This window comes from Triturus cristatus, chromosome 5_1, assembly GCF_964204655.1.
Source record: "Triturus cristatus chromosome 5_1, aTriCri1.1, whole genome shotgun sequence".
Taxonomy (NCBI): domain Eukaryota; kingdom Metazoa; phylum Chordata; class Amphibia; order Caudata; family Salamandridae; genus Triturus; species Triturus cristatus.
In genome coordinates this window covers 545522069-545546294 of record NC_140587.1, presented here as the reverse complement: position 1 = coordinate 545546294, position 24226 = coordinate 545522069, and the positions used below count along the sequence as shown (strand labels likewise).

The following is a 24226-nucleotide window of genomic DNA, read 5'->3' as shown; positions in this document are numbered from 1 at the left end:
GTGGGAGATCTCTCTCATATCTGGCACCTACCATTTGGAATAAACTTCCACTCCATCTACTCTCAATTATAGATCATAATCGATTCCGCAAGGAATTAAAAACTTGGATGTTCGACCATTATTAGTATTTCTTTTCCTTCTGTCTTTCTGCTTTAGAGGAGTCTACGCAAGCGCCATGAGACCTCCGGGTGATATGTGCGCTCAATAAATATCCATGACTTGTCTTGACTGCAAGAGTAAAAAGCAAAAAGAGGCAAAACTTTATGAAAAATAGTTCAACCAAAGCGGATGTTAACAGTATTTCTGTTAAGGGAAACTGATAATAGAAGCAGATGAGGAACAAGCATTGGTAAATGCTGGAAAATATGCTACAGCCAATAGAAATGGAGGAAAAGTAAGTGGCACGCACAGGAACCAATGAGAAGCCAGTAAAGAGGATGGCGGGATGCAAGTCCCTTTCAAGTTTATATTAAAAGCAATAGATTTGTCAAGCACAGCACAAGTGCTGTGCAGGCAAAACCTAAAAATGCCTTTAATTTCTATATTTCCCTTGTCACATTTGCTGTGCTTCAAAGACTGGTAAAATGTCAGGCTATGTCTTCTGCTGCTTATGTTGTTTTTTTTTTTTAAGATGTGGCTGGTGTTTACAAACTCTTCTCACTTTGCAGGCAGAGAAAGAAAAGTAAAGTGAACTATGTCAGAATCTTGATGGGGTATATGATGTGCGAATGGAAATGCTTTTGAGTAACAGACAACTAAATGTAAATACCTATAAAGGATCTATACACGTTCAGCAGTTAGGAAAGCAAAAATTTAGCACTTTTTTTTGCAATTCTGAAGTGTAATGGAAACAAAGATTTCAATAAGATCAGAACAAATCAAGACACCTTACTTGACGATGCACAAATAATATATTCACAGAAACCGGATTTCAGCGCATGTCCGTCTGTGCAATATAGTTGTATCAGTTAAACTGTAGGTCTGTGAAAATTTAGTGACCATTTCATTGGAAAATGTGCTGTCTGTAAATTGCAATGCACGACTAAACAATGCTCTAGTTGCATTAAAAAACAAATTCACCTATTTTTTGCAAACAAATGGCATTTTAAACTAAACCACTTATTTTAAACAAAGGACTACTGGTTAGTCCAACTAAGAAAGAGAAGAATAGATGTAACATGGTGCAGCGTTAAAGCTAGGTGGGTCGCGATAGTCTGTTGTACTAAAAAGTGAGTTGTGCTTCTAAAAAGTTTGGGAAGCACTAATCTAATTTAAGTTAACCCCGATTCTCCAGCTCCTGCTCATCTTGGCCTAAGGCAGCTAACTGTGGATGGTGCTAATTTCCCACACACAACAGGTTTTCCACCTTTCAGAGCTGAAAAAATAGTGTCCTATTTTGTCCATATCTACCGTGTAACTGTTGCCAGCCAATCTTCAGACATGGAAGGTCGGATATGCTTCTATTTGATTCTGTCAGGGATGTATCAGGAGGCAGTTGTCCTTTCGATCAGGTGCACAAAGCCAAAATAGTTAGACATTCTGGACCGTGCCTGGTGACTGCTCCCAGATCCAATCCTAATTTAGTTTTTGTACCTCCCCTCACATCAGGCATACAGAGATGACCAAATAGACTGGAGGCACAGAGAGCTGTATATGGAGACATGATTCTTTAGATTTGGCCTTAACTTACGGACATTTGTTTGGTAACATAGCTCAGAGAGTCATGCTACAGAGGGCATTGGTGTTTGGAAAAGGATAATGGAGCATGTCATCGCCAATAAAAGATTCAGTGAGAGCAACCAGCATGAATGGCCAATAAAGGGGGAAGACAACTGACACATGATCCCAGAACGACATGTTCCATCCTCCTTTTAGCAATACCCTTTCTCCCTCCTTCCTTCTCCCCACTTTCACTCCATCTTGTGTCCTTTTATTCAAAGGTCAATCCAGAAAATCTTTCCATCAGATTCCTTGCTATCTGTTCAAGGAAAAATTTCATATCCTTACAGAATCTCTAAATCCAAGCAAAGCATAGCATTATAGAAAGAACCTGCAATTCTGCCGCCGAAAAAAAGCAATATAACATTTCACACTACCACAGACAGCTTTGCTCCACAGTTTAACCACAGGCCCAATTTTCTCAAATCAACTAAAGCTGGAATCTTTATAAATATTTTTGCAAATTTATTCCATGCGAAGTATAGGACAACGGTCTTGTTTACATAAGGAATTTTTAAGACCATATCTCCATTTGGAGCATCTTTACCACATGGAACCATTTTTCGCCCGTAGGTACTTTTACCATGTCTAGTGGTAAGGAGTAGTTTCTTTTCTGTAACTCCAGTTCTGTAGTAGGGGTATCTCTGTTATAGTCATAATCTAGTGAATAGTCCCGCCCATGTGCGTGGACCCCGGAACAATAAAAAATAATCTCTAAAAGGTGACAAATCATGCAGACCTACATACACCTTTAAAAGATAATTTAATTTAAAGACAGATAATGCAGCCTATACCCACAGGCTACACTGTCCAGTACTTCAACTAGAATTCCACCAACAACCACAAACAGCACTGCCTGTCTAGTTTTTCTCCCCATAGGAAAAAACCCTGCCTCAACCAGCAAAAGCCTCTGGAATGATAGAGAGGAAGGAGTGGACAGACAAGCCCCATAGGCTGCCATTATGTGGCTTAAAACAGGATACTGTGCCTTTAAGAAAACTTTCCAGAACTTTCCCCAGTATCCCAGAATGCCCAGCAGGTCCCATTTACTTTCAGTTCTTTTTGAAGGCGTAGCACGCCAGACCTGTCGCATTCTACCTATGAATAAGTATCTCTCCACCGGGGAGGAGGGCGGGCGCTTATGACTATAACAGAGATACCCCTACTACAGAACTGGAGTTACAGAAAAGAAACTACTCCTTCTGTAGTAGGGGATCTCTGTGTATAGTCATAATCTAGTGAATAGAATGGCAAGCCCATCCCCACACAACAAAAGCGGTGGAGAACACACAAGACACTACCACTACTGTGCGAACAAATTTCGCAGCGAAGCCTGCCCAACCTGAGCATCTGCCCTGGCATCCGTGTCCAGACAGTAATGCGCAGCAAAGGTATGGACCGACTTCCAAGTGGCCGCCTTGCAGATTTCCGCAATCGGAACATTACGCAGCAAAGCCGTCGTGGCAGCTTTGCCCCTGGTGGAATGAGCCTTAGGTTTACCCCCTAAGGTCTTATTAGCCTTTTGATAACACAATTGTATGCAGGACACAATCCACCGAGAAATGGACTGCTTAGAGGTCGCAAGACCCGTCCTGACTGAGCCATAATTAACAAACAATTGGTCAGACCTACGAATATCCTTGGTCTTATCCAGATAAAATTTTAACACCCTCCGAACATCCAGGGAATGGAGAGCCCTTTCCGCTGGCGAAGAGGGATTCTGAAAGAACGTAGGTAAAGTTATAGTCTGGTTGACATGAAAATCAGAGATAACCTTCGGAAGAAATTTAGGGTGAGTACGCATCACAACCTTAGCAGCATGAAATACAGTATAAGGTTCTTGACCACATAATGCCTGAAGTTCACTCACCCTACGGGCCGATGTGATGGCCACTAGGAACGCCGCCTTCCAGGATAGGTGCTGCAATGAAGCCTTGTGAATGGGTTCAAAAGGCTCCTTCATCAGTCTAGACAACACCACGTTCAAGTCCCAGGAAGGCGAGGGAAGTCTGACGGGAGGAAACACTTTCTTCAAGCCTTCCAAAAAATCCTTGACCACAGGGATCTGAAAGAAGGAAGTCTGTGAAGGGCATTTCCTGTAAGCAGTCAAAGCAGCCAGATGAACCTTAATGGAATGGAAATTAAGGCCAGACTGCGCCAGATGTAAAAGGTATGGAAGGATGACATCTTCCTTACATGTTGTCGGATCAAAGTTCTTGGACTTACACCAGATACAGAACCTCTTCCACTTGTAAGCATAGGATGTCCTAGTGGAAGGTCGCTTAGACTCCTTCAGAATGTCCATACAATCGTCTGGTAGATTCAGATGGCCATATTGCACTATTTCAGGAGCCATGCCGCCAAACTCAAAGACGAGAGGTTGGGGTGCACCATCCGCCCCCCGAACTTCGTGAGAAGGTCCGGCCTGCACGGCAACCGCATGTGAGGAAGGAGAGACCGGTGAAGAAGGTCCGTGAACCACCACTGCCTGGGCCACTCCGGGGCTATCAGGATCATCCGCGCCCTGGACTGGGACAGCTTGATGAGTACCGCCGGAATCAGGGGAATTGGTGGAAAAGCGTACAGAAAGCTGTTCGACCAATCGAGCCATAGCGCATTCCCCAGCGTCCCCCGCTGGTGGTACCTGGATGCGAAGTCTCGGCATTTGCTGTTTTCGGCGTTGGCGAACAGATCTACGTCTGGAGTCCCCCACCTTGCGAAGACTTCTCCTAGTACTTCGTCGTTTATGACCCATTCGTGGTTTTCCTGAATCAACCTGCTCAAGGCGTCCGCCTGAACATTCTGCACCCCTGGCAGATGCGTGGCCGTAATCGTCAGTCCTCGGGCCAGCAGCCAGCGCCAGATCGCCTGCGCCTCCTGTGACAGAGTGCGCGATCTCGACCCCCCCTGCTTGTTGAGGTAATACATCGTGGTTGTATTGTCCGTCTGTATCAGCAGCAAGTTGGTCTGGAAGGACGGAAGGAAGGCCTTCAGTGCCAGGAAGACAGATCTGAGTTCCAGGAAATTGATGTGGTACGTCGATTCCAGAGGAGACCACTTTCCTTGAATCTGCAAGTCCCCGGAATGCGCTCCCCAGCCCTGGAGAGAAGCATCCGTCACTACACTCGTCGTGGGAATGTCCTTGTGGAAGGGAACCCCCTTGAGGAGGTTTTCCGCCGAACACCACCACTTCAGAGATTGAAGAGCATGCAGCGACAGTCGTATCTTGTCGTCCCAAGAGCCTGTACTCTGATCCCACTGATCCTCCAAGCACTCCTGCAGTGGCCTCATGTGTAGCCGTGCGTGAGGCGTGAGGAAGATACAGGAGGCCATCGATCCCAGTAGAGAAGACACCTTCCTCACTGTCGTCGATGGAGCAGTCCTGAGGTCCTGAGCCTTCCGAAGGAGTGATAACCGTCTCTCCTCCGAAGGAGACACGCTTGCTGACCGCGTATCGATGGAGGCCCCCAGGTACTGTATGCACTGGACCGGAGTCGTGACCGATTTGGACATGTTGACGTGTAACCCCAGCTTGTGTAAGAGAGCGCACGTCCATCGGAAGTGATCTTGTGCCTCCGAGAAGGATGAAGCCTTGATCAGCCAATCGTCCAGCTACGGGTAGACAAACACCTTGTTCCTCCGCAGGTGTGCCGCCACCACCGCCATGCACTTCGAGAAGGTCCTGGGAGCAGACTTTAGCCCGAATGGCAGTACTGTGTATTGACAGTGATTGGCGCAGACTTGGAATTGCAGGAACTTCCTGTGCTTCCTCGCTATGGGCACATGGAAGTACGCATCCTGTAGATCTATGGCACAGAGCCAGTCTCCCCGTTGCAGCTGAGGGTAAATCTGGTGCAACGATAGCATGCGGAACTTCTCTCTGCGAATCCATTTGTTTGCCTGTCGCAAATCCAGAATGGGCCTGAACTCGTTCTTGTCCTTCTTGCGAACGAGGAAGAACCGAGAGTACAGACCTCTTCCCCTTTGAGACAGAGGTACCTCTTCTACCGCCTTTTTTCTCAACAAGATGTCTGCCTCCGCCTGGAGCTCTCTCAGCTGGAATCGAGAGCTGACCGGCGGAATCGCTGGAGGCGGGCTGATAAACCAAAGACTGTATCCATTGCAAACAATGTTCAGCACCCACTTGTCCTGAGTAATCTTTCTCCACTCTGCCGGAAAAAATTGGATGCTTCCCCCCACTGGAGTGGGTAACGGTTGAGGGGGAAGTAGCCGCTCAGGGCCGAGACCCGGCCGGGCCCTTGGTAGTGGTAGTAGCCTGCTGGCCTCCTCTACCCCTCTGGCGCTTCTGGAAGGGCTTGCGGAACTGCTGCTGCTGCTGTCCCGAACCCTGCCCACGCCCTCTGCCCGAAGACCCGAACCGCCTCTGGAACGGGCGCTTCTTTTTCTCGGCCTTCTCCAACCCAACGGCCTTCAGGGTTTCCGCCTCCGCCTTCATGCGGGCCATCTCATCGTCCGCATGTTTCCCAAACAGGGTTTCCCCTGAGAAGGGCAGGTTGGCCACTCTTTGCTGCGCCTCTGGCTTGAGGGACGTCAGGCGCAGCCACGAATGCCGCCTCTGGTGAACGCCATGGCAGTAAGCGTGGGCGGCCAGCAAGGATACATCCGCCGCTGCGACGATCACCTGGTTAGACACCAGCATGCCTTCGCGCACTGTCTCCAAGAAGTCCTCCTTCTTGTCCCGGGGCAGTAGGTCCGCATACTGCTGCAGGGACTCCCACAGGGCCCGGTCGTAACGGCCCAACAAAGCCCCTGCACTCGCCGCCTTCATGGTAGTGGCGGCGGTCCCACACACCTTCCTGCCCGCAGAGTCCAGCCAGCGGCTTTCCTTGTCAGGCGGGACCGTCGACGAAGGCGCGGTCGCATGTTGTTTCCTCGCCGCCGTCACGATGACCGAATCTGGCTTCGGGTCCACTCTCAAAAAGGCAGGGTCCGACTCCGGGGCCCTATACTTTTTCATGAGCCTGGAGGGGGCGGCCTTCGTCATCGCGGGAGTGAGGAACAGCTCCAACGCGGGTTCCACCAGTCCTGGTACAAGAGGCAGTAGAGGGCAAGAGATGTTTCTTATGAAGTGTCTCGAATATCACGGGCGTCGTGGGTGTTGGAACCGTCACCGTGATACCCAACTTCGCTGCCTCTCTCAACAGCACCTCTTGGAAAGAGACCAAATCGTCCACCGGCGACACCCTAGTCCCCGGTGAGTCCGACAGCGTCGGGGAAAAGTCTCTGGTCGAGGAGCGCGTGTGTGACCTGGACCTGTGCCTCCTACGGCGTCGTCCGGAGTCCGACGATGACCGTCCACGGCTCCGTGACCTTCTCCTCCTGTGAGAGCGGGAGCGCGACCTCTTCTGCTTCGGCCTGTCCGCCGTTTAGCCGGTCCCGGCGACCGCGGGCGTCGTTGCTTCGGGGTCCCCTGCGGCGGAGTCGGGTACCTCGGAAGGGAAACAGACCGCGGGGGAACCGGCGGCGGTCCCACCGGAGTGCGTGGCAGCGACCGAGGTGGGGGCGGCGGAGGCAGTGTCCGCGGCTGTGGAGGCGGTGGAGGCGGTGGTGGAGGCGGAGGAGGTGGCATTGGTGGTGGCGGAGGAGTCGGAGGAGGCGGGAGAGGAGGCGGTGACGGAGGCATCCGAGGGGGCGTATACACCACAGAGTACACCGATTCCGGTGACTCTCTCTTCCTCGACGTCGACCTTTTCCTCGACATCGACCTTTTCCTCGACATCGACCTTCGTCTCGACGGCGACCTGTGCCTCGACGGCGACCTGTGCCTCGACGGCGACCTGTGCCTCGACGGCGACCTGTGCCTCGACGGCGACCTCCTCGACCTCGAGCGTCTCGACGTCTATCTCCTCTTCGGCGGCGACGTCGACCGTCTCCTCTTCATCGACGGCGAACGGCGATCTCCCCTCGACGGCGAGCGCCGACGCCGGGTCCGATCTCGACGCCGACTGCTGGACGGCGCCGAAGACTGCGTCGTCGCCGACGATGCCGATGTAGTCGACGGCGGCCTATTCAGGTCCCTCGACGTCGATCGTCGACGCCGCTTCTCCCCAGAGCCCTGGGGAGACGGCGAACAGACGGTGGTCATCCTCCTCGACGTCGACGCCCTCGACGGGGAGTGGGAGCGCTTACTGGTCTTCCTGCCCCTGGGGAGCCCCCCAGAGGCCTCAGTATGGGGCAAATCAGCCCCTCCAGACCCACCTGGTGCCTTCAGTCTTCTCTCCTCCAGAACTTGAAGCCTGATTTTCATCCTGTCCCTCAGGGTCCTGGCTGAGAACGAGTGGCAGATGGTACAGTTTTCAGGCACGTGGGACTGGGGAAGGCAACCTATACACACCTCGTGTGGATCAGTTTTAGCCTTCTTTCTACCACATTCCGGGCACTTGTCGAACAAGCCAGGCATGTTGACAGTACCAGCTACTAAGCACTTGAGAAAGTGACAAAAATTGACAAAAATCTCCAAAAAACCCTTGAAAAGGGGAGAGCTCAATGCTCCAGGGTCCTGCTAGCAGGAGCCGGAAAAAAGAACTGAAAGTAAATGGGACCTTCTGGGCATTCTGGGATACTGGGGAAAGTTCTGGAAACCTGGAAAGTTTTCTTAAAGGCACAGTATCCTGTTTTAAGCCACATAATGGCAGCCTATGGGGCTTGTCTGTCCACTCCTTCCTCTCTATCATTCCAGAGGCTTTTGCTGGTAGAGGCAGGGTTTTTTCCTATGGGGAGAAAAACTAGACAGGCAGTGCTGTTTGTGGTTGTTGGTGGAATTCTAGTTGAAGTACTGGACAGTGTAGCCTGTGGGTATAGGCTGCATTATCTGTCTTAAATTCTCTCTTAAAGGTGTATGCAGGTCTGCATGATTTGTCACCTTTTAGAGATTATTTTTTATTGCTCCGGGGTCCACGCACATGGGCGGGACTATTCACTAGATTAGGACTATACACAGAGATCCCCTACTACAGAATGAAACATTCCACAGACTTCATTACATATCAAAACTAGATCACTTTAACCACACAAATGGCCTGAACAAACAAGGCTACATAAATAACTCCCACATAAATGCAGCAGTTTGGTATAAGACTGGACTATTTGGAATCCCCTTTCTGCCACTACGTATCTCTTAGGCTAACGGATAATTAGCAAAAGACAACTGATACAAATGGAAAAATTCAACAACAGGAAGGGAAGCCTAGACTAGATACTAAGCAACCTCTGCAAAACCACAATCCCATGACTGACTAGTAGCGTCCTCTGCCTCGAAAGAAGGGTGCAATGTAAAAAGCCTACCCACAACCTCATTGGTCATGCACATCTGCGTTAACAGGAAATGTGAGTAATACCCACAAAACATTTCTACATGATCCAACCACACTGATTTGGCAGATGGACACAAGGCCTAAACACTTCCCTTCAAAGCACCCTCCTCTGAGACTACCCAAACACACAAAGTAGCTAAACACACCATCAAAACAAGCTAAACTGACGATCATAAGACAATTATCAACTAGGATGTCTCACTGCATAATCGACCCACTGCTTGCACACAGCCCAAAACAAGACCTTAATAACACCATGAAAATGGTAAACTATGAACTTAAACACGGATGAGAAGTCTAAGGACAGTATAAACCCACAAATGACACAGAAAAAAATTATAAGATATGCGCTGAGAGGCTGACAAGAAGGTCCTGTTCACTGATTACTGATATTTAACATTCTATAGTCTTAACTTTCTCAATAGATTTGAAATAATGAAAATGGATTACTTACTGTGTAATGGAATTCTGAACACTCTTTTCATTTAATGTCATCCCTGGTGGTGGGTCACTTTGTAACGCCATCAATTCTTTCTGTAGTCTTTTCTATAAAAAGAAAAAAAAACTGTTAAACAAAGATGCACAATTATACAGTCAGCTATTTTTATTTATTCAATTCTTTCGTGGTTGTTAACAAGACCAGGAGGTACACACACTATTGAACCACAAAAAGAAAAAGGGATATAAAATATTAAAGTACAATACAAAGTTAATGTACACAAGAATACAGGTACAAACTTAAGAGTTTACATGACTATTCCGAATACATTATCCCTGTTTAATTATTTAGGAACTCAAAACAATTGAAACAAAATCCAATTTCAACTAGAGGAGGACTGGAAAATGTGCAAGCAATACCAAGAACAGCCTTCTAAAGACTTGTTTCCAGAATGTGGGCACTTGGCAGCAAAACTGTGCAGGTCCACTGGGAATTACCTATTTTTTGCAAACAAATGGCTTTTTAAACGAAACCATCTATTTTAAATAGAGGACTGCTGGTTAGTTCAAATAAGAAAGAAGAATCGATGTAACATGGCGCATCTCACACTACTACCACCAACAGGGAAGCAGGGAAAAATACATCCTCAGTTGTGAAATCAATAATTTGAAAACCCTGAGGAAGAGTTCGTTACTATTGAGCTTTAACAAATGAAACACCTTGAAATTAGAGTCCTAACAAATATTACAGAGGGGCAGTCACTCCTCCTTAGTTAAGGTTGACACCTCAGTTCATAAGAAATTCTATTTTTGCATCCTTACTATGCCCCCAAGAAATCTGAACCCAGTGTGAGAGACAGGATTCCTTGGGTACCTTAAGACTGCGAAGTTTGGGTGCAGATTACTCAAATGAATAAAATGTTATAAGGGGTGGGGAGAAATCACAAAACCTCCATAGGAATGTTTGTTTGGGCAGACCTTCGAAACCAGTGAATGAAAGCCCAACACATTTTATGGCACGGCAGTCTTCTAATTATCCAGTGCCTTTTCTTAGCTCACATTAAACAAAACAATTGGTTCTGTTGGGTTTTCAATTACTTTTGAATGTTCAAGAAGCATAGAGTTCACTTGTAACATATAACATTGATTTAAGAAAAAAGGAAAAGAGCATGAACACAACACACACCACGGTGAAGAATTCAATAATATGTTTTAGAGATAACAATAAAGGCTGTCGCAATTTACAAATTTAATTGCAAAAGGGGGTTTTGGGTGACTTTTGTGAAAAGTGACATGTGGTGATTAGTGATAAAGACAGTACACTATATACAAAACAAAAATGACTGAAATTAAGAAGGGGAAAAAAAAGAGAATTTCTGTCAGTCCTTATAATTTTTGCACTTATCCTTCAGGATCGATTGATAATTGAAACTGTGATCATGAGCGTTGTGCAGACATATGTGGTGTGTCGACATTTCGACCCCATAAGTTGCGCAAATAGTAAAGTGCGTCAAGGTGCGTCTTCTTCAGGACAGGAAGAGGAGAAAGGCAGCCAAAATGTCCAACAGCCAGTGGTAGCCTCAACGTATTTTAAAGACTCTTTGATCGAAGCGAGAGCCGGACGGATGCAATCTGCCAGATCACATAAATCGCCTGACAGGTGGAAGTCGTTAAATCAAGAAATACTAAAGAAATACGTTGAGGCTACCACTGGCTGTTGGACAACACAGACCACTCCCTGATTCAGATGCCCTTCACACTTGCAGACATATTAAAGAATCTGCATTTTGGCTGCCTTTCCCCCCTACCTGTTCTGATGAAGAAGACCCAGACCCAGAAATTCTCTCTTTTTTAAGTCGAGCCTAGAGCAGTGCATACGCTGCTGCTCGACTTTTAGTAAGGGGTTTTTCAAAGTGCTACACTGTGGCCTAGAGCTTGCGTGCATGTGCGCAGGCACGTGCTTACGAGCAGAGGCGCCATATGGTATTCCTCTCTCATCATGGGTCATCAGCTTTCAAGATACGAGAGCTTTCTTTCACATTCCTGAAGTCGATAGCTTCCTTGTTGCGCTTTGTTACTACAACTGTCCACAAGGTGGTGGTGTTCGCACATTGTATATGTAAGCTACTTAATATAGACAACATAGAAGTTAATACGGCATAGTATTGCTTCCTGGCCAGTATTATATCGACACGGCTGGTGTTTGTATGTCACGACCGTTTAAAAAAAACAAGCATTGGCATAGCTAATAGGTCTCGCCTTTGGGACCTTATAAGTGTTTAGTTATCCAGCACAATATTCTTGGTGCAACAACATCAAGTGCTGCATGGCTAAACACTTATAAGGTCCCAAAGGCGAGACCTATTGGCTATGCCAATGCTGGTTTCCCTTAATTGCATTTTTGTTTTATATATAGTATACTGTCTTTATCACTAATACCACGTCACTTATCACAACAGTCACCCAAAAAACCCATTTTGCAACTGAATTTGTAAATTGCGACAGCCTTTATTATTTGATATCTCTAAAATATATTAATGTATTCTTAACCGTGGCGTGTGTTATGTTCATGCTATTTTCCTTTTTTCTTAAATCAATGTTATATGTTACAAGTGAACTCTATGCTTCTTGAACATTCAAATGTAATTGAAAACCCAACAGAACCAATTGCTTTGTTTAATACAAATACCCAGGTTCTGAGGGACACCGGGTCGCCCCATTATTTTTCTAATTTTCTTAGCTCACATCACACCCTTCTTCACTCATCCCAGACTCATCACCACCATGCACCTCTTTGCAACCCGAAAAATGTATGTATTCACAGTAAAACATTGGGTAATGTAATTCTTTGAAACGAGCTACATTTTGGCAGGTCCACCAAAGAGGACAGCCATACCACTTTGCTCTGGCGCCCCACCAATGCCATCTGCTCCAGCCTGTTTTACAATAACAGTACATATGAAATTACAGATCTGCAGTTATAAAGCATGCAAACACTCGCCAGCCTAATGAACTCCAAAGTTGTATGTTGGATGGAAAATTATTCGTTGAGTGGTGTGGTTGCTTACCAGCAAGCTGAAGTTACTAGTCCAGACCACCATCCATGATAGACCATATACTGCTCTGTTTCATTACACAGTGTGTGAACAGCCACAATAGGGTACTTGGTTTTCAGTTAAAAAAAAAATATTGTGGACGTAATCCTTGTGAAAGACTCACATCCTTCACAAATAGTAACCCAATATCTCCCACCTAACATTTAAAAACAAACCATAGTAGCAGATTCAGCTCCTGTCTCTAACGCAACCACCGCCAAGTCGAAAAATATACTTAAAAAAGGAAATGAGTGTGGATCTCAAGGATTGTGGAGGTGATTAACAGTGTGTTGCATACATAAAATATATTTAAAATCTAGAAATTGTGCATATGTCAATACAGCAGGGGACTATCCAAATAAATTTACAACAGAAAATTAACAAACTTTTGTTAAAGGAAGTTATAGCCTAATAATATCAGTTATCAAGGTTATATTTTTTCCCCCAATTATGGCGATCGGTGCAACCGTAATGCTAACTCTCCTGCCCAAATATGCTAATCACAATACGAACAACACAGAACAAATTGGTTACCTGCAGGGGAAATACACCTTCTCTTATAATCTTTACAATGAAATCCGACTGTTAAAAAGTGAATCTGCAGCCATATAAATGCATTTAATGTTTGTGGAAATATTGATTACTTGCAAGAACTGCAGCTTACTTTCCTCTCAATAAGCAGACAATGGAGCATTCTACAGTTTCTATCAACCTTCATGGGGCATCTGTTCGCATATTTTCATTCATTTGTTCATAATCTTAGTGGAGTGACCTAGTAAACCTCTGAGAAAAACCCCTCGGGATACTGCTCTCCCAGCGCACAGCTCCACCAACAGTGAACTCAGGTAGTGCCTCTGCCTTTCACCGCCGCTGACCGAGGTTTGAGGCCCTGTGCCTCGCCCTCGGTCTGCTCCGTTTTTCCAGCCAGTTTCACTCAGCTCTACTCTTGCCTTCCATCATTTTATTTAATTAAATTTTTCTCGATTTCTTTACTTAATGTACTTATTTTTACTCCTCTCACCTATTTGATCCCTTCCCCGCTTCCAACCTCCTTCAGCAGTGTTTCCTGCTGCTGCTGCACCCGCAGCCCCTCCAGCCTTCCAGCTGCCCTGCCCTCCACCCGCACCCTACTTAATGGACAGCCGCTTTGCAGCGGGAGTGCTGCCGGAGCGCTAAAAGCAAGCCCGTCTGCGCGTGTCCGCGACCGTGTCCAACGTCGGCAAGAACAACTGCAAGCTCTCTTCACGTCTCGACATCCATGGACCCTTCACCTGCCGACAATTCTTCACCTTCGCCGAGACCCAGGACCCACCTCCAACAATTCCATCACACCCCAAACCCTGCAATGCATCCACCTCAACGTCCACTCCCTCCGCAGACACGCTGCGGAAATCTGGGACCTCCAACAGCACCACCCCCGACGTCGCCTTCCTTACCAAAACCAGGACGGACGCTGCCTCGGGACCAGACATCGCGATTGACATCCCCGAAGGCTACAAGATCACCCGAAAGGACCGCCCCAACTGCCCCCGGGGAGGCATCGCCATCGCACACAAATCCAACCTCAGTCTGAGCACCTACAATGACGGGCCCACAGACCTGATGGAACACCTCCACTTCAAGATACAGACCAACTTGTCCACCACCCTCCGAGGCACCCTCATCTAGAGACCCCCCTGGACCCTGCGCACCTTTCTCTGATTGCATCACCCTGCAAGCCATCACCTCCACCGACTACCCCTTGCTGGGAGACCTCAACTTCCACCTTGTCAACCGCCAAGACCCCAGCTCCCCCTTCCTCCTGGACAACCTTCATTACATCAGGCTCAAACAGATCGTACCAGAACCAATAAATTCAGCAGGACACGCCTTCAAACCCATCTTCACAGCAGGAAACTCTGTCGCCTTCAGCCACACCTCCGAACTCCAATGGACTGACCACCGCTGCATCCACTTAACCTTCAAAACTAACATCCCCCGCAGATGTCAACATCGGCTCCAGCGCAGGAATTGGAACCCCGACTACAAGCTCACTGCCTCCCTCAGCAGCTCCACTCCCACCGCCACAGACTAGGACCCTACCACCGCTGCCCGTACCCTACACAATTGGATCACTGACTGCGCCAACACCATCGCCCCCCTCAAGAAAACTTCCAACCCACATGCCATTAAAGCCAGCTGATTCTATACTGAACTCAGAGAATCTAGGCGAACCTGCAGGCGCCTCGAAAAGCTATGGAGGAACTCCAAAACCCCAGCAAACCGACAACTTCAAAGCAGCCACCAACGCCGACCACAAAATCATCAGATACTCAAGGAAGAAAGCACTCTAAGACAGAATCTCCACCCACGCACACAAAAGCAAGGAACTCTTCAGCATCAAAGAGTTCGCCCAATCCAACAGTGAGACTACCAACATCTCACCCACCCAGGACCTCTGCGACAGACTCAGTGCCTTCTTCCATCACAAAATCCAGACCATCTATGACAACTTCGACGTCCACAACCTTCACGAGGAGACCACAACCTTCAAGAGGAACCCACACCCACTGTTCCCTACACCACACAGCCGACACTGGACAGCTGGACTGCCCTCAGCATCGAAGACACCCTAAAGACTATGATGGCAACCCACTTCGGGGCCCCTAAGGACCCCTGCCCTACCAAAGAGCCGCAGACATCGCCCCCGAGCTTCAACCAATCATCCAACGCTCCTTCGAGATGCCTCCTTCCCCGATGACTGGAAACATGCAGAGATCAACCCTCTCCAAAAAAAACCCTCAGCAGACCCCACCAACCTCAAGAACTTCAGACGGATCTCCTTACTCCTGTATCCGGCAAAAGTCATGGAAAAAGCAGTCACCAGCCAACTCACTTCCTTCATATTAGAAAACAACATCCTCGACTCCTCACAGTCAGGCTTCAGGAATAATCACAGCACCGAAACCGCCCTCCTCACCGTGACAGACGACATCCGCTCCCTCCTCGACAGAGGAGAAACTGTGGCCCTTATCCTCCTGGACCTCTCCGCAGCCTTCAACACAGTCTCACACAGCACCCTAGCCTGCAGACTCCACGACGCAGGAATCCGGAACAAGGCCCTCGACTGGATCCGTTCATTCCCTTCCCATTGATCGCAGCGGGTCAGACTCTCTCTTTTCCTCTCGGAACCCACGCTGACAACCAGCGGAGTCCCCTAAAGATCCGTCACAACGTCTACATGGGCCCGCTGGGTTTTAAGATATACTTTGCCTGAAATTTATTTACACATCTGCCACTAGTACAGAAAGTGGCATAAACTACGACCATACCATGAGGACAGGAAGCTATACCCTATTATCTACTGAGCACAGCTGCAAAAAGTATTGCGCCTGATCACGTTTTGTCCAGTTCTAGTGAGCTCAGTCACAGATCATGCCCATAGAACTAGTCATGCCTAACTGTCACACTACTTGTTGGATACAGCCAGTTGCCATGTCCAAAACGTACCGGGCAGAGGGTGTGGCCTTTAGCCATGCCCTTTGCGAACTTACCTCTGGCCCTAGTAACCACCGAAGTTGTACAATACAGTCCTGATTGTATGCAAACACGGTCACTGTTACTGCACAACAAATGCAGTGTGTTGTGCAAGCGAAGGGTCTATTCATGGATTGAAATAGAAGCTGCAGATGCAGCAGGACTATTCATGGAAGCATACAAAAGATACTCCAGCATGGTATTATCAATAGAGATTAAACGAAGTACCACTAACCTAGATAGACCATCAGCTCCCAATTCAAGAGAGGCTACAGCATGCAATGCACAATGTCTGGGAGTTTTAACATTGCCAAGACAAGGGGGGCGCTAGGTGGCGCACTAGCGGAATGGCCGCCACCGAGTGAGGCTCCCGCTGTCCAGCGCAAATATCCTGCATTTCTCCTCTCCCACCGGGGGCTTTCTCGGCAGAAATTGCGGGCCGAGGAAGCTCTACGGCTGCGGCGGGATCCTAGCAGGTCCCAGCATCGATGGAGGCGGCAAGACGGTGCCAGCGTCTCGGCAAAGTTCCGACCGAGTCGCGCACTGCCGCGTCCTGGAGCGGTGACAGGGGCGTGGGACCTACGCGAGTGCCGCGGCTTCCACGAGGGGTGTAGGCCTGAGGACTGCAACGGCGGCAGCGGCGGAACGAAGGAAACAGCGGAGAGGCAGCGCCCCATCGCTACAGAGCTGCATGCACAGGACGCAGGTAGCAGGGGCACGAGGCACAATTTGTGGAGACAAGGTGATGGAAAGAGGATAACTGGGGCAGGAGTGCATGCCACGGGCCTAGCGAGTCGGCTGTGAGCGGGGACGCAGGTGAGGAGATTAGCCCACACGGCTATCAACCGGATGGGGCATATGTTGACTGACAAGGCACCCCGGAGCTAGCTATGTTGCCCAAAGCAGATAGAAGCAGCAGAGTAGGCGGCAAGACATCCTAGGAGCCCGGAGACATAGGGCGGAAGGGGTGATATACGCCGCCGGCCCACTCAAGAGTGCAGATAGGTGCATTATAGAGAGCCACACATTGCTGAGGGAGTGGGACGTGGCACGACAGCTGTTGGCGATTTGCGGGAGTGGGCACCTGAAGGTACTGGATAACGGAGGGAGAAGCTGCACCGCGTTACACTAGAGGGAATCCGGCTCCTGCTCAGGCGTTTTGGGATATAATTGACTGGAGACCGCTCAGGCTTGGTGGAGTGCGCTGTCCTTGACCCACACCTTATGCTACACAATGGGTAAGCCAGATGCGCGGCAACCAAGGCTTACCTTCGACGCAAAGAAGAATGGTAGGCAACAGATTGCGGAGGCCGGTAGTGGGGCTGACAGATCGCAATCGGAAATCCCGTCCTCCTCGGGGGAGGATCTGAAATCAATCCTGTTAGAGGTGCGTCAAGGCTTCGAGACTATGGCGGATAAAATGGATACACTGACTACCCGTATGGATGCAATAGTTCACAAAATAGATGGGCATGAGGCCCGTATAAAAGACGCTGAGCAGCGAATATCAGAGGCGGAGGACAATACGGCGCATATTCAGACCACTGTCACGCAAATGGATAAGCTGCTAAAAATTATAGCTGCCAAGAATGAGGACATAGAGGCGCGCAGTCGCCGTAACATACGCGTCCTAGGAATTCCAGAGAGCGCCAACACGGGCAAGATGGAAGTGTACATTGAAAGATTGCTGAAAGAAGTGGTAGGGGCGGAAGTACTCTCTCCTCAATTTATTGTTGAGCGGGCTCATCGCTCCTCGGGGCCAAAACCGCCTCCGGGAAGCACGCCTCGGCCTATCATTGTGCGATTATTGAATTATAGAGACAGATGTGGCGCTCAAGGTAGCAAGAGAGAAAAAACAATTACATTTCGAAGGAGTGCCCTTCACCATGTATCCTGATTTCACTGCTCATGTACAAGGAGGAGGAGCGGCGCAAATTCTTAGAGGTCAAGCAAAAGCTCAGGCAGGCCCAAGTGGATTACGCTCTACTTTATCCAGCGCGCCTACGGATTACGCACCAAGGTGAACAAACGATCTACACAAAGCCTCAGCAGGTGGAAGCCTTTCTCAAACAACTGAAAAAGCGCACAAATGCAAGCCACGCGGCGACTGGCTCCTCGGGAGCGCAGTCGCCGGTCACGGAATGAGATGTACGATATGGGATGTCGACTCGAGGCTCCTAATTGTCAAGTATTGCGAAACTACTAGAGATTGGGACAGAAGGACACTTGCGAGATCAGTCCTAAGAGGCGCAGTTCACGAGGAGGCAGGCATTGTGCCGCCGATGGGACACAATGCCTGCAAGCGACCGGACACCTACGACGCTTGCCAGGGGGTCTGAGTAAAGCTGTGGACAACCTGGTACAGTGAGAGGTACCAGTGTGCCACCTGGCGAGGTTCCCCCACGCGGGTGATCCCCAATGTTTTTCTATGGGTGTATTTGTTTTTTGTTTTTCACTGGGTTTTTTACAGTTATAACTGGTATGCAACTTGAGAAGCTGTATGTACGGTATTGTTTATTGGATACTGGGGAGGGGGAGGGTTACAGATGACTGGCATGATTGGGATGCTACAGTGGGAGGGGGTGGTAAGGGGAAGAGTTGTTGAGTTTTTAGGCAAACATGACATGCAATGTGCGATCTGGATATGTACCTCCTTAAATCAGCACTTACACGCTTTTCTACCTCTGCAGACTCATGATGGGCATAGGGGAAGACAATATGATGGCTCCGGAAGATAAATCCATGTTAAGGGTGATCTCTTGGAACGTTAGGGGCCTGGGAAACCCAAAAAAGCGCAGACAGATTCTAGCGTACCTAGATAGGCAGCAAGTCAGCATAGCCCTGCTGCAGGAGATGCATATTAGCCCACAAACCAACAACACGTTCGCTCACAGATGGGCAAGTAGCAGGATCTTCTCCTCGTACTCCTCCTATGCTCGGGGCACAGCTATACAAGTTAAAAAACAAACATTTTTACATTGGCGGGGGCATTGGAGGATCCCCAGGGCAGATATCTGATCGCTTGGGGGCGATTGGGCAGGGATTCCGTTACTATAGCAAATTGTTACGGGCCAAACACAGATACTCCGGAGTTTTTCACCACCGTTTGGGGGAAAGTAGTGGATGTGGGTTCCACCCATATAATATGGGGGGGTGATTTTAATGTAGCTATAAATCCAGCCATGGACAGATCCAATACTGCTGCGTCTCACTATAATAACTCCCAAGCAAACGTTGCAGGGCATAATGGAAGAGGGAGGATTGCTGGACAGTTGGAGTCACACTCATCCTCAGGATAAGGAAGGGACACACTTTACGTCATACACAGGGACATGGGCGCGCATTGACTATGTATTGCTTTCCAGGGGACTAGGTACGTCCATCCGGTCTGTGGTCCATCCTGCAAGAACGTTCTCGGATCATTGCCCAGTGAAACTCTCGCTCATGCCCCCAGGATACGACAAGCCACGGCCTCACTGGAGGTTTCTACCTAGCGCGTTGTTAAATTATGTGTTTCAACACGAATTGGGGGAGGAGATAAAAGACTTCTTTCTGAGGAATAAGGGGTCAGTGGATAGTGTGGAGGTGATATGGGAGGCCTTTAAAGCAACTATTAGAGGGTACTGTATCTCCAAGAGTTTTGGTGTGCTAAGGGATATCCAGAGATCGATGAGAAAGTTGGAACAGGAGCTGAAGGGATTGGAGATACGGATGGGGTAGGGAGAAACGGGACAGATGCAACAGACGTTCAGGGAGAAGCTGACAGAGTATGAGGAAGTGGCAATGAGAGAGGTTAAATTCAAGGGACGATACTGGAATGCCCGCAGATATGAGGAAGGAGAGCGGCCCGGTAAGGCCTTAGCTGAGGTAACTCTATGCCCACGTTTTTCCACCCAGATCTTAGAAATTGAGGGACTTGATGGGACAGCGCAACGGGATACGACCCACATACTAGACACATTTACTGCGCATTATCGGACACTCTACACTACACAAAGGGCCGGGCATGTGGATCTGGACAGTTTTATGGGGGATGTGGTGCTTGGGTGGCTTAGTGATACACAGAGTTTTTTTATGTTTACCGTTCGAACTGGATGAGATTAGGGAGGCTATTATGCAATTGCAAAATGGGAAAGCGCCAGGGTCGGACGGCCTCCCCGCCAAATTTTATAAGAGCTACATTGATGTCATGGAGCCTGTTCTTAAGGAGGTATACGAGGAATCATTGGAGGTTGGTGTGCTTCCCCCCCTCGATGAGGGAAGCACTGGTTGCATCGCTCTTGAAGCCTGGCAAAGATGCTCGTTCCTGTGATTTCGATAGGCCGCTGTCACTTATAAATTGTGACACGAAAATATTGGCTAAGGTACTTGCTAACCGCCTTACAATTTTAATGGATAAGCTTATATTGCCGGAGCAGTCAGGATTTGTCCCTGGACGTGCCACCACCGATAACCTTTGCACCCTGTTCTCCCTGCTTGAGACTGTGGCACCAGAGTTCCCGCTTGCCGCGGTCTTTTTGGATGCCACTAAGGCATTTGATTCATTGGAGTGGGACTACCTCTTTGATGTGCTACGGCGGATGGGCTTCCCTCCGTTATTCATCTCATGGATCAGCCTATTGTACACATAGCCCAATGCCAGGGTGGTAATCAATGGACATGTCTCTGATGGGTTCTCCATCTCGAGGGGCACACGGCAGGGATGCCCGCTGTCCCCACTCCTCTTTGCAATAGCGATTGAACCCTTGGCCTCACGGCTACGGCAGCATCACCAAGATAAAGCGTTTCGGTGTTGCTTACGGCAGATATTGATCTCGTTATATGCAGATGATATGACCCTATATGTCCGAGACCCGCAGCAGAATATCAACCAGTTATTGAGGGAGTTCATAATCTTTGGGCGAATATCCGGAGTTACTATTAATTGGGGGAAGTCTCAGGTGTTCCCTCTTACACCTGCGGTATCCAGATTTGCATTGGACTTTCCGCTGGAGTGGTGTGACGCGGTTCTGCCTTATCTGGGAATACAGGTGACTAGAGATAGGGAACAAACCATACGACTAAATTATGGCACAGCCCTCACGCGGCTCACCAGTAATATCACCCGCTGGATTTCCTTACCTCTCTCGTTTGCTGGGAGGGCATCATTAATAAAAATGGTTATTCTTCCACAGTTTCTATATTTTTTTCTCAATATCCCTCACAACCCTGGCTCTTTTTTTTTTTTTAAAACATTGCGCACAGAGCTCATTAGGTTACTATGGGGAGGAAAACAACCGAGGCTCCGATGGTCAGTGCTCATTAGGCCCTATGCTCAGGGAGGGTTTGATATCCCTGATTTCTAACTCTACTACATTAGTGCGCAGGCACACTATGCTTACTATTGGGTTAAGCCCCCTAAATATATGCCACAGGTGGCTGCAGAAGACTGGCTTGCCGATCCTATAACATTAAATGGTATTATATATGCCCCAGTCCGGCCACGCTCGATTCCACCCACCACGGTCACATGCACAGTTGCAGCCTGGAGCAGGGTCTTAGGTCTGCTTAATTCATCCTTTTTATATTCGCAGCGAATGCCTTTGACGTATCATCCATGCATGTCGCTATTACAAGAAGGGGGATTTCATAAGTTATGTCAGCGGATTAATGTCACTACATGGGGGGGACCTATTTCATGATGGGTCATTACGTTCTTTGGATCACCGCCTTCAGGGAATACAACCGTCACCTCTAGATATATTCCTATACGTGCGCTTGCGCCAGGGACTCCGGGCACTTCTTCCTTGCAGTTTGCCCCGCTACACTATTTTTTAGGATCTACAGATGGAAAGCATTTAGTGTCAGGACTCTATCGGTGTATACGTACACAACAGGTAGGCATTACTAGTCCGGCCCGTGCACAGTGGAATGAGGACTTAGAGATGGAGGTCACTGATGAGCAATGGACTTACTGCTGCCTCCAAACGGCACAGATATCTGCTAGTTGTAGACTACGGGTGATACACTACAAATTTCTTCATCGTTTATATTACACACCTGTCAAAAAAACATAGACTTAACCTCACTGACAGTGATAGCTGTGAGAGATGTGGGAGGCAGGGGGCGGGATTCTTACATTTGGCTTGGGAATGTCCAGCAGTGCAGGAGTTTTGGGGACAAATATTCGTGGCACTAGAGGCCATGACAAGTAGCGCATTGGCAATGACTCCCGTGTTGGCACTGATGGGGTATACGGCACAGATACCAAAATCCTACCGGAAGCTGCTGGTCATCGCATTTTTGCTAGCCAAGCGGCGGGTGGCCTGCAGGTGGGGCAGGGGGCGTGCCCCGAAGTTCAAGGATTGGCTGACAGACTTGCTTTATTGACAGGAGAAACTGACCGTTTATGCTGAGACACTTCCCCGGGCCTCTCGACCGAAGGACATATGGGGACCTCTTCGGACCTATGTGCTTGGGAGGGGCTCAGAGGAGCCGGAAACATCTTCCCCAGGATGAGACGCTTTGTTATTTTTTTCATTTGGGGTTGGTTCGTCCTGCACAGGTGCATTGCTGATCGGCGGCGGAGTTTGATCTTACCACTCACTATCCTGTTGGATTCCTGGGGAGATGTCTCTCTCTGTTATTGCTGTTTCCATGAGGGGTCGGGCCGGGAAACTAGACTGGCACACAAGGCTCTTCTCAGGGGACACCGTCCCTGGGATCCTGTAGCTGGGTTGGTGCCGCATGGATGCAATTTTGCTCCCCTGGGGTTCCAAGGATGCTACTGCTATCGCAGACTTGATTATGCTATCTACTATGCCTATGTGTCGTATACGGAGGACCTATTGGATGTATTAGCGTTGCGGGGTGGTTGGGGAGTGTGGTATTCCAGACAAAAACAGTATATATATGTAATGATTGAAAGCTGTCATGTTGTCATGTCTATGAAAAATGATAAATAAAAGGTTTTAAAAAAAACATTGGCAAGACAAAAATGGTTTGCATTAGGTATATAAACACCTCAGCCAGATGGGGACTGTTTACCCACAGGGCAAGCTAGAAAGATTCTGATGGGGAGAATAGTAATATGGAGTACGTTGAGACAGCTTGTATTACAACAGAGGGCACGGAGGTCACAAGTAATATCCAAACACCTGTATAAGCACAATCCACCGACTATAGATGCAATAACAGGGCACTGCCCAACAATCCCATTCTGGATTGCTAGAAAAACACTATCAGTTGGAGGTGGTTCATTCTTAGTCGACTGTGCAGGAGAACACTGGATAATGAACACTTCAAGCTGGGTAGGTGTCAAATCCAAGGCACCGTGAATTGTCGGAACACACATTTGTAAACCTAGGAACTACTACGGGTGTATTAGCAAAAGTCCTGAATTAAATTCAGAATGGGAATGTTGCCTCATGCTCAGACCAGAGTATAAAACAGATATGCAACATATTGTCGCAAATGCAGTCGGTCTCTGTAACATTAAAGGTAATGCGGTTAATGCTGATCCCACGTCTAATGTATGCTGAACACCACAAGATCAGAAAGAGGTGGAATCACCAAAGATGATCTCTCAAATTTATGACTCCATGGGAAGTGGAAATTCAGGTACAGAATCTGAGAAGTAAGAGGAATTTGTTAAGTGAACTGTGCGACAATCATGCTGTGCAATGTTTATGCAATGAACTGCTGTAAGATGCCAGGCTTTTTCTCTAAGATTGAAATAGCTAATAATTCAACTGTACCAACGTTTCAAAATACATTTCCGTAGTTATGAAGGCAAATGTTTGCACTTCTGTGGGGTGGAAAAAAGATTTTTATAGAATAAACATAAATCAGAACACTTTACTTGGTGCAAATGATAAATATTTTTGCTGAAACCAAATTTCCAAACATAGTTTGTACACTATATAGTTTTATAAGTAAAACTGCATGATAATGGGAATGTTTGTGGCCATTTCAATTGAAAATGTGTTGTGTGTAAATGACAGCGCACAACCATTTTGAGTGAAAGTGAGTTTTTAAACATGAACTGAGAAATATTCCTGCCCCGTACTGATGGTAATGCTATTAAATGAACTAATAGGCAAGTCAGGGATTATGTGTAATCTATATGTGGGCCCGATTTTTATT

General features: G+C 48.0%; 1 protein-coding gene across 2 annotated transcripts in view; it reads right to left on the bottom strand.

Annotated features, from left to right (window-relative positions):
• Positions 1 to 24226, bottom strand: part of UBE2W (ubiquitin conjugating enzyme E2 W) — a 219518-nt gene that overhangs the window by 137108 nt on the left and 58184 nt on the right. For both annotated transcript variants that reach the window (XM_085605426.1, XM_085605425.1), the window contains exon 2: positions 9508 to 9599. In XM_085605426.1, coding sequence (XP_085461552.1) covers positions 9508 to 9599 — 92 coding nt within the window. The remainder of the gene's footprint in view (positions 1 to 9507; positions 9600 to 24226) is intronic.